The 11,057-nt window shown below is 42.5% G+C and overlaps 1 protein-coding gene across 1 annotated transcript; it reads right to left on the bottom strand.

The window, feature by feature from the left end:
- Positions 1-1,917: 1,917 nt before the first annotated feature.
- UTS2 (urotensin 2) lies at positions 1,918-5,962 on the bottom strand. Its single transcript, XM_042051390.1, has 4 exons — positions 5,606-5,962; positions 3,308-3,418; positions 2,780-2,823; positions 1,918-2,148 (listed from the first exon to the last, which is right to left on the bottom strand). The coding sequence occupies exons 1-4, from the start codon at positions 5,706-5,708 to the stop codon at positions 2,032-2,034; spliced, it is 375 nt and encodes a 124-aa protein (XP_041907324.1). The 5' UTR covers positions 5,709-5,962; the 3' UTR covers positions 1,918-2,031.
- Between the last annotated feature and the right edge of the window lie 5,095 nt (positions 5,963-11,057).

The following is an 11,057-nucleotide window of genomic DNA, read 5'->3' as shown; positions in this document are numbered from 1 at the left end:
GCTGCTCAGCAGTGTCTTAAACAGTTGTGTCTTTAAGAACTACCGGTGATGTCCAAAGACAGTCTGAACTCCTTCCTTTCCAGAGGCAAAGGACTCTGACCGACAAAGTTTCAGGCTCTGATGGAATTCTGGTATATTAGAATTAGCTGAATTCCCCCTCAGCCCCTGCTGCTGTGAGCTGACCTAGCTGGAACAATAAATTGACTGGGCATTGCTTCTTTAGATGCCAGAAATGTTAGCAAGTATTTTGCAGTTTTAAAAGCTAAAGTTTCACTATTTATAGCTCAATTACCTTGTCTCAACCCCATCCTCAACACCTGACAGCTCTTCATTTCTTTACTCTCTTAGGTAGATGGCTAGTGAACTTTTTAATTCTTGTAATATTTTTTCTATTATCATTCACTCTGGTTTTATTTATTTAGCATTATGCTTGCAATTTTTGAAAATACATATATTTTTTTTCCCCCAGTCATTTAGGCTCTATACTTCTCCCTGGCTATATGTCTATCTTAGCTGGTTATTCATTTAGATAAATTGGAAGTCTTTCCTAACAAGTTTTTATTGGCTGCTGAGGTAGCAGAAAAGGAGTAATTTCCAGAGAGGCATTGACTTGATGCCCTGTGTAAGAGAAGAATGAAAGTTTAACAGATTTCAAATAGCTGCACAGTGCATCCTGCTGCTCTGACTTTGAGGACATTTTTCTCTATTACAGCTGGCATCGCCTGTCTATAATTCACATGAAGTGAACAAGCTGTTTTAAGCCTGTAGGCTTTGTTTAAACAGCACAGTCAGAGATTTATCATGTGTACTGTTGAGATCAGTGTAGCCTGTGTATCACTGTTAGGTGTTTACTTCAAGCTTCCTGTGAGCCTTGATTGGCGTGAGGTTTATATAAAGTATATATTGAGCAGGGGAGCGCAGCTCAGACAGTTTGTGCATATTACCAAAACTGGCATCCCCCAGAGACGATTCCTGACTGTTTAGCTCTATTTCTTGCAGTTAGTATCAGAAGGTACCCAGGAGTGAGAGAGTCTGGTGCTACTCTGCATACAAAGAAGTCAGGCTAGAAGCCTTTCGTAGCTGCTGTTTTGTCCTCTCCTTTATTTACCTTACATGCCAAGATACAGCAACGTTATCAGTGAGTGGTAGCTCAGGGGAACAAGTCTCACTGTACTTGTGTCCAAGCCAGGAGGTGGCTTGTCCTGGTAACACAGATTATCTATGTCCATGTATCACCTTCCTGCACCTGTGTGTGCAGGCACATAAGTGCAGGTCACAGACACAGAATCTTTCAAATGGTGTCATTCCTGCCTCCACTGACTGTCCAAATCTGGGTGTAAAGTCCTGACAATCATGTTTACCTTCTGTACTGTGCTTGATGATAATCATAGACAATTCTTAAAGCCCATGGTATGCACAGGCAGCCCTGTTGTCATGGGTAGCTGGGGGCTGGGAAAAGAGCAGAGAAATAGATTTGTGGGTCTTTTTACAAGTGACCGAGAGAAATAGTCATCTCCAGCAGCAGTGGGAGCAGATGCTTGATCCTGACGTGTGCTGATTGTTTTTGTGGTGCCTTGGGGATGGCAGGAGGGGACTGGGCACTGTTAAGCTGCCATCCCTTCCCTGCTCAACATCTTCAGGGAATGGAACAACGACCCTTTCTTCCTGGCACCCTAATCTACATCAAGTGACAAAGGAGAAAGTCCCCTTGCCTCTGGGCAGTTGAGCTCTTCTGGGAGTTTTCACAGAACCCCTCCAGAATCTTACTTCCCCTGCCCAAGTTCTCTTTGTGTTGTGTATTTATCTCTTTCTCCCATTACTTTCTTCCTGTTGTGCTGAGCTCTAAGAAAATACTACATTGGTCACAACATAATTGCAAAACATCAAGAATTTATTCATTTCCAAGTAGCGTAGAGTCTAAAGTTAGGCGCTGCCTTCATGTTTCTTCATTCTCATTTTAAATCAAGCGAATCTATATACATGTTTTCAGACATCTGTATAAATTATGCAGCTAGTCAGGGAGTTTCCTGTTTACACACAATATTTCCAGAAGCACTCAGAAAGATTCCCACGTTTCTTGTACTGTTTCCTGTCCTTGGTCAAGAAGCGTCCCAGCAAAGCAATTCGAGGATGATTCCCATAGAAAGTCTGAAATCAAACAGCATTAGAGAGGTTACTGGTGGATGATCATTGTTCTCAGTGGGAAAGTATACTCTGCACTACCCCCACCCTTCCTGGTCATCCAGCCCTGTGTTCTGACTGGAGAAGGAGGGGACTGCTCAGTGTAACCTCTGCTTTAAATGTTGCACTAAAACTCATCTCTGTGTCCTGAGATTTACATTTGATTCAGCAGGAAGTGAACAGGGATTATGTTCTCCGTGTACCTAACGGTTCATAACAAATCAGATAATACTGTGCAGCCTGTGCTTGGGGTGGGAGGGGGAAGTACTGGTGCCTGGGCTGATGAAGCTGGAAATTGGCCTTTACTTAGCTGTTTTTCGGGGGGGTGGGGGGGGGGCGGTGCGGGGAGGGGAGTGGAGGGTTTAGAGTTAAATAGTCTGGATTACTTGCTCTTTTTTTTTTCCTTTTCCATTTTCTTCCCTCTCCCCTGTCTAACTGCTAAGTAATTCAAGCTTCAAGAACCCTTTGGTGTACAGCTTTAGTCTATACTGTTCATGAAGTCTAGGGGTCTGAAATGATGTCTCGGTAACAATTCTGTGTAGTTTAAAATGTAGAGTGTTATTTTCCTTGTTTCAGTGACAGGTGGTCATTTACTTACCTCTTTGATATTTTCCCCTGGGTTGTAGTTGCTGGGGGTAAGACCTGTTAGAGGGGAGACACAATGAAATGTTTTACCATTTAGAAAACATGAATTTGGCAAGTAATTCTCATGTGCCAAAATGCTATAGCTGACAGAGGTCTTGGACTGGAATGTGCAAGGGTAACATCTGTTGCTTTCCAAACCATCCATTGCTATTGATTCTGCACTTTCTGCAAGTAGTGATGTTTTGTAGGACTGCTGTTTTGTTCTATCTGCCAGCTCCTCTTAGGCCAATATTCTCCTTGCCCTAGTTTTGCTGTCTGGAAGTTTTGCAAAATTAATGTGGAGACTTTATCAGGTAGTGTTGAGCTGCAGGCATGGCTGCTCAGCAGGTTTCCCCGACGTCCCAGTTAACTGAATGACAGCTGTTTGTTGCCTGTGCATCATGTTGTATTTCAGCAAGTACCTGGGAGCTGGGTTACGGTATCTGTGGAAGCTGGAAGTGCAGAATATGGGCACCCTCCCACTGCTGTGGTAAATCCTCACCTGCTTTGTTGTCCTCAGTCAGTGTGCCCAGGAGCTCTGGCAGGAACTGGAGCAGGGAGGTGCTTCTGAGGCTGCTCAACCTCTCCAGGTTTAACCTCGAATCTTCATCAGCTGCCAATGGAAGATGACAGAAACAGGCATAGGGTGAGTCTATTGCTTTGCATCCCTGTTTGTCTGTCTCAGGTGATTTTTGATCAGATCTGTTGGCCCCACCTGTTGAAGACTTTTGTGAAAGCACCAATCATCCATCCTTATTTAATTATTATAATAGGGAATAATTGATTTTGTGTTGCTTTCCTTCCAAAGCTTTGAGAAAAGATACCTTCCTGGAGTTAAATCTCAGATTCTCATTTCTCTGGCAGATGTTTTGTTAAGAAAGTTTTTGACCAACAGCAGCCCCTCCTATCGTTTGAGGTACTCAACCTTGTCCTTCCAGTATACAGCTGAGACTTGTATACAATTTTTAAAATTTTGTTTTAGTTCATTTCTTTATCAGCTAGTTCCTATGCTGGAGCTTTCCTATGAATAATGACAAAACTTCCTGTTTAAAACTTATTAACCTGCTCAGTTTTCTAAATGCAATAAAAGGTGTGGAAGGGCAGGAATAAAGGTAGGAAAACTTACAATTTATTTTGGCAGCTGTGCTTCTCATCACGTATCAGCCATCTCTCATTTAATGTGTGTACCAGTACAGATGTTACTACTTTTTCCAAAACAACAGCTTGCTGGTAGCTGATAGAATTAATTTATCTATGCATAGCGAATTTAGAATTCTGTGGCTAGCCTTTGCCCTGTGGCAGGTTGCCAACAGAAGCCCTTAACAGTGCTTTATTCCAAGTAGCTTGGGTTTTTGTAACCAGAGCAGTAAATTTCATCTTTGCTAATATATAGCAGACATCCAAACTTGTGGGCAACCAGAGGGTGTCACTATCAAGCACTATTTGTGTAGATGAATACAATTTTGTAGTTGTACATGTTGGTGACCCTGTGGAGTTTCAGTTGCTCTGACCTGCAGGGAGGAGTGTGACTGTGTAGCTCATCACATGGATATGTAAGAAAATAAACTGAAAACATTTGCACAGAACATTTCAAGAACTTGCCCAAAGATCAAGAACTTGAAGACCTTGGATGTGCATGTTATTAGCTTATTCACTGCATAAAAGGACATTTGCAAAGGACAGCAGGGATTTCATTGTAGGACACAGAATAAGAATATAAAAAATTCCCAGTGCCATGTGGAGATAATCCAGATTATTCTTTAAAGCAGGGCAGTGCTAGCAGGTAAATTTGCTTTAAGATTTAAAAGAACCCCCAACCCTCTTTAAGAGAGTTCTTCTTCTATCTTATCACTCCTAGACTCTTTGTATTAGTAAGGAGGATTTAAGAAGCACAGTGTCTTGAAACTAATGCAATAATGGTCAGAGCCAGCTATGATGTGACAGATATTACTCATATTGAGTCAGGGGTACCTGGAAATGCAAATTACATAGTGGAAGGCTTGAGAAGGTGCTGGCTTAGTGACTCCAAGATTTTCAAAGCAAACTGGGGACTGCTGATACCTATAAACCAGCACAACAGCTGTTGCAAAGCAGGTAAGAATAGCCACTTTTTAATAGTCAGCTTTATGCAATAACTTTTGGGTTGGTTTGCCTGTTCTTTCAGAGCTCATTTCAGGAAGTCTTCCAGTACCAGTCAGGTCTGATGACAGTAACCTTCCAGATTCTGCTATGCATTTTTGCTAAGCCATTTCAAACTTTGAGCATCTTTCTCAAGCAAAGATTTATTCTTTCCCTGGGCTGAATGGAATCTGAATTAGTGCAAACAGATAGCATTCTCAATATATAGGAGTGTAAGACAGACTTACCTGTTCTTGATGTTTGCAGTAGGTTTCCCCCTTTTTAAAAACAAAATAGCTCATTTCAAAGGGTAGAAACAGGAGAGACTGTACAGCCAAGTTTGTTTAAGTTACCCAATGCCTATGAATGCTCAGACAGACACTGAATACCAGCTCAAATTCAGTGCTGTAAGGCTCAGATACCTTTTTCTCCTCCATGAGTACCTTTGCTTCCTGGACCTCGAAGCAGCAGGGGGTAACTGCTTAGGGCACCCAACCTCCCCATTGTACAAGACCAGCACCCACTGATATGTCCCTTGTGCTGCTGGTGTCCTGAAGGCATTCCTGCTTTTCCTACAGCTGAGCAGCACAGATTGAGGCCCCTTGGAAAGCACACCTTCTGCTTTTCTGGTTTTACTGCTCCAGGCCCTGCATTATAACCATTAAAATCAAAAGACTCTTACCTGAGTGTTGATAGGACGTCTCACTGGCATTGATGATGGGGAGAGACAAGAGAGGACAGGAGAAGCTGACGATAATGAGACAGCAGAGTATCAGTTTATGCATCGTGGCTGTGTTGGATGTTTCGTTTTGTCTAACCCTGTAACTCAGAACTCCTGTCTGACTGTAGCCTCAGCTCCCAGTTTCACCCATTATATAGCCACTCATGATCTCATAAATACCATCATGTTCTCTCCCCCCTTCAAAAAAAATCCAATGAATTTATTGCCCATTGATTCTAAATGGAAACCACTTTGCATTGATGTAATTTTTCAAGGTAACAGTTCATAGACAATAAATTTACTGTCTTATAGCTTGGTGTACAAAATGGATATTATATCAAACCAAGCACAGTAAAGTTTATAAATCTGGCATTAAAAAAAAAGTAACTTTCAGTTATAAATCATGAGTTAACAAAAGGGTCAGACGTTGGTTGAAATGACCAGGGCAGTAAGACAGCTGATTTATGAGCCTTAGCAGCCTTGACGCAAAGCATCTGATATGAAATGCACTCTTTTTTTTCTCTTCTTTGTGAGATGGATGAATGTGTTGTGTTGTATTTGTTGTGCCAGAAAAAGTAAAAAAGAGAGGAGTTAAAAAATCTTGTTAACTTACAAAGATATGGGGAATTCAAATTTTTTATTTGTTTTGCCCCCCCCTTGCAGAATTTCACATCTTTTTATTTGGGAAGACCTCATCCAATGGTGCCCTAGAGAACTGTCTTGGCAGAGAAAGTACAGCTTCCATCTGGAGACTTCTTGGTACATATAAATTGCTTTGGTTGATATTAAACATAGGTCCCTCGGTAGACTGGAAGACCCTTTTCCATTTCACTTATCTTCTCTTTCAGTTGGAACTAACTACTTAATTCTGAGTATGTTAGCAAGGTTTTTCTCCTGTTTGCCTTTTGCTTTTGCCTAATGCTAACACAGGAGTTGCCTTATATAATCTCATCACTTTAGTCCTTGACTATTTCTCTCCATCTAGTGTATTTTGTCTTATTTACTTCCAATTTTATTTATCATATCACAGAGCAAGGACTGAGTGGACTGGTCCCTCACCTCCATTCTCTATGAAGTGTCATATCCAACTGTATAGAGCCTTGAAAATAATAAAAATATTTTTATTGCTTATGGCAATACTCTTTAATGGTGAGAAGATAATGCCTGTTCGTAACAAATTGAGGTTTGTTACTTTTCTGTCTCTCTACTCAAATGGTTTCATCTTCAAATGCTGTTCAAAATACTACAAAAACCAACTAAAGTTACTAAAGTTGTTTCCTTATGCTGAATTTTGTGATAATTTTCAGTTGAAAAAGGGTGAGCTTACCTGCTTCTCATCTTTTTCCTTTATTAGCATTTCCTGTTGAAGATTAGTTTTTATATTGTACATCCCGTGGCTTCTAAGACTAATTTCAAATTGGCTACATCAGTCACATAGAACAGAAGTATTTCTGCTGCAGGTCTAACTCAAGGGGAGCAGTCCCCCCGTGGGTGGGCTAACAGGGTGTCCAGAAACACCCTGTGGACTCTGAAAGAGGTTGAAGTTGGAAGGCACCTCTGGAAACCACATAGTCTAGTCCCCCTGCTCCAAGCAGGATCAGCCAGAGCAGTTTGTCCAGGAGTGTGTCCAGTCAGGTTTGAACAGATCCAAGGATGGAATGGGACAGAATTCCAAAACTAAGCTCGGTAAGGTCCTTGGCATCCCCACCTAAGTTCAAATGCTCTGATCTGAGTGCACAGGTGGGGTGTGGGAGAGATGGGAAAGGACCTGCAGAGGTCCTGCCAGCCTAAACTTCTCTAAACTTCCCTGTTATGCACAGAGAGGGCTGGTATTTGACTTGCCTTGACTATTGAATATATGCTTCAGGTACCTGAACTACAAATCCTGTTTCTCTGGACTTCTCTTTGCTGAACTGAATGTTTATGACAAAAGAATTTCTCTACAGAATTAACCTAATGCATTTTATTCCTCTCTTTCCCTGTGCTTCCCTATGAGAGAAATAAGTAACAAGAGAGGAATTCTCTCTCCTCATCTGAGTCATGCAGCTCTTCGTTCCAAAACTGCAGACAGTAATTAGGTCTGATTTGATGCATGATCTCACTGTGGGTGCTGGATGCTCTGTACCAATGCTTCTCCTTCAGTGAACTATCAATGACAATGGTATTATCAATATTCACTCTAAGCATCCTCCAAGGAAAGCTAATGAAGCACTCTTACCAGCAACTGCTGTCCTTTGTCTTTTCTCAAGGAAGACTCAGTCTCTTAGAGCCATCATGAAGTGCGTCATGCTCAAGTTGGGCAACTTGCCCGAAGCTTATTGCCTCTGCTCAGGTCTGAAGTTGTCACTTAGACACTCTTTCCTCTCCCAAAATGTCAAAGGCATCTCCCTCGGGCCACAGTGCCAACGTCATCATGCAAAGCGGAGAAACAGCTCATCCTAAACAAAGGTACAAAGGATCCATGGGAGAGGGAAGTCAATGGGAATGGCACTTTGAAAACTTGGAAATAGATTGGAAATTCTTTTGCAATATTTTGTGGTGAAAGTTTTCAAAGTTCTTATTTATGCTTATTTATTCTTTCAAGGGGCTCAGGGCAGCAGTAGATAGATAAATTACAGCAACAGGGTTAGATAAATTACTGAGCAAATTCTAAGCATTAAATATATGTTAACCTATCATAAAAGATTATCCTTCATTATCAGAAGAAACAGCAATTCTTGGTTTAATAGGATGGCTCATGAAGAACAAGTTGCTAGTGAAGCCAAGACAACTTTGAAAAAAAATAACGAAATGAAATGACACAACGAAATGAATCAAAAACGTCCCCAAAAATTATCTACTACTGTGCAAAATAGTATGGATGAAATGTAATCTATAATGCAACAGTTCTTTCCCCTGTTGTTAAGTGCTTTATGGCAAGCAAACATGAGGTATTAGTCAAATACTGTAACAGCTGGCAAAACCAGGAATTCCAGACGGTGTGATTTACCAGTAGCATTTGTATGAGGGACTTCTTCAGAGGATGTAACTTCTGGTGTAAAACTTTGGCTTGAATTTAGTTTACAAGAAGAGAGGTGTGCAGTAGAATGATTTTGTACTGGCACTGTAATTGCAGATGAGCTCGTTATTGTATGAGCACCCATCTCTTGAATTTTACCGCCGTTTTTAACTTAGCATCTTGTTTCAATGAGTTATACGTGTTGGCTGGTATGACACATAAACATTTGCACTGCTGTTTATTTTTCTGGTAAGGTCTAGTGTATGGGGGGCTGGGGGGTTTTTCTTTGCTATTACTGCAGATATCTGTCCTCATTAACACCTAAAAAGTTTACTTTGATGTAAAATTTAACATTTTAGCTGATTATTCAGCTTTATAACATGATTATTAGATTCATTTTTCATACTGAAATAGCTACCCCGTGAGGTCATATATGTAATAAGGTGGTTTTTTCCTGCTACTGGATTGCATTGCCCTATTTATACTCTGCATATCTTGAAAGTAACATTGGATATATCATTGCTGAAGGTTTATTGATTTTTTTTTTAAGGGTTAGTTGGTCATTTTAAGCATTCTTAAAAACGTGAGGTCAAATTATCTATTTACTGAGCCTGTTTGGAGAATAAGGAAACCAAAGGAAAAAGCTAACCATAACTTGGGTCCCTGCTGTTAACTTTCTTTTTGAAGATGCTTCCTCTTCTCACTGTGTGTGAGCTGCAATGCAGCACATTTGGGGTCTGTTCTCTATAACCACACAGCACTATTTGGGTATGCATGGGAGTATTTGATCTTTTGAATTTCTTTCAGTGCTTTGTAATACCTCTGACAGGTTCTTACCTAGGCTCTCTTGTTCTGAGGTGGGTTGAAGGTATGTAGGTGAGTGTGTGCTTGCCTGGACACAGGGGTCTGTGTGATTGAAGATGATGGGTCCTTAGGCCTCTCTGAAGATACTTTATTTTGCTACAGAGTTGGCAAGGTCTAAAAATTCTCGAGCATGGGATCACAGCTGCCCAAACACTGCTCCTTTGTAGTACAGTTTCCACCAGTTTGAGGGGAAAAAACCCTCTTGCTCTTTGGCCCTGCTGTGCTGGCCCACTATAGTCTGGGTATATTCTCCAAGTGAAGCTTGACAAACTGGTCCCTGATTCCCCTGTCCTCTCAGCACTGCAGAATTACCAACCTGAACCTTCATGCTGTTTGACGTGAAGGAAAGTAAATCTGGCGTGACTGAGGCTTGGAAATCCAGCACATCAGTATCTTACGGAAATTGAATTCTGGATAACACAGCCGCAAACAGAGGAGCAGAAACCAGATCTTGAAATAAGGCTTCTTTCACAAAAAAAAAAGTAATGGAACTAACTACGCAATTACAGCTTATTTTTAAAACTGAAATTATGACAGCAGAGTGTGTAAGGAAAGAGAGGAACACATCTGCAGCAAGCCTGGAACTTTCTATGTACCTTTCTCCTGCTATCCCAAGGTATCCCAAATAATCTGTTCAACTCTAATAAGAAATTATAATCTGGGTAAAAGCAAAAAACCCCCTTCTTTGTTTCATTTTTCTGGTCATTACACTGGTCATCACAGAAAGGAGCACAAAGCAGTCTTGCTGAAAGGCATAGGCTCTTTGTTAGCTCTGTCCTTCTCCTCATTTCATCCGTCCCAGCTGTAGAGCAAGCAGGAGCCTTGGGCTCATCTCATGGGAAGTGCACAGGTTTCTGTAACACTGCTGCACTTGGAACCAGTAAAAGTTCCCAAGTTGGGCTTCTTTGTGGTGGAGAACTCCGTACTGAGACGTAAGGTAAAACTTTGCAAGGTAAAACTTTTAGAGTAGTCCAAATCAGCTCTGAGCTAGCCAGCGCTCCAGTCCTTCCTTCCCGAGGTGGGGGGTGTGGGGACAGAGAAGAGTTGGGAAGAACAGAGCCAGGTGAGCTGGGTTTCGTGCCGGGTTTGGGGGAGAACAGAGCCAGGTGAGCTGGGTTTCGTGCCGGGTTTGGGGGAGAACAGAGCCAGGTGAGCTGGGTTTCGTGCCGGGTTTGGGGGAGAACAGAGCCAGGTGAGCTGGGTTTCGTGCCGGGTTTGGGGGAGAACAGAGCCAGGTGAGCTGGGTTTCGTGCCGGGTTTGGGGGAGAACAGAGCCAGGTGAGCTGGGTTTCGTGCCGGGTTTGGGGGAGAACAGAGCCAGGTGAGCTGGGTTTCGTGCCGGGTTTGGGGGAGAACAGAGCCAGGTGAGCTGGGTTTCGTGCCGGGTTTGGGGGAGAACAGAGCCAGGTGAGCTGGGTTTCGTGCCGGGTTTGGGCCCGGGGCTGGCGGGGCTCGGGGGGTGCTGACCCCGGGAGGGCCCCGTGCCGGGAGGTGGCGCTGCGGAGCCTCCGCGGCCCGCGGGACCTGTGGGGCTTGGGGTCGGGGTGTGTG

The sequence above is a fragment of the Corvus kubaryi genome, unplaced genomic scaffold (assembly GCF_017639235.1).
Source record: "Corvus kubaryi isolate FWS band 111438036 unplaced genomic scaffold, C.kubaryi_AGA036_p1.0 75, whole genome shotgun sequence".
Classification (NCBI taxonomy): Eukaryota; Metazoa; Chordata; class Aves; order Passeriformes; family Corvidae; genus Corvus; species Corvus kubaryi.
Note: the sequence above shows the minus strand (reverse complement) of the source record. Positions and strands in the feature narration are given on the sequence as shown.

Coding starts and splice junctions, on each gene's coding strand:
- UTS2 (XM_042051390.1), bottom strand. CDS start 5,708: ATGCATAAACTGATACTCTGCTGTCTCATTATCGTCAGCTTCTCCTGT. Junction 3,419..5,605: donor GACGTCCTATCAACACTCAG/GTAAGAGTCTTT, acceptor TTCCATTGGCAG/CTGATGAAGATTCGAGGTTA. Junction 2,824..3,307: donor GACTGAGGACAACAAAGCAG/GTGAGGATTTAC, acceptor CCCCTCTAACAG/GTCTTACCCCCAGCAACTAC.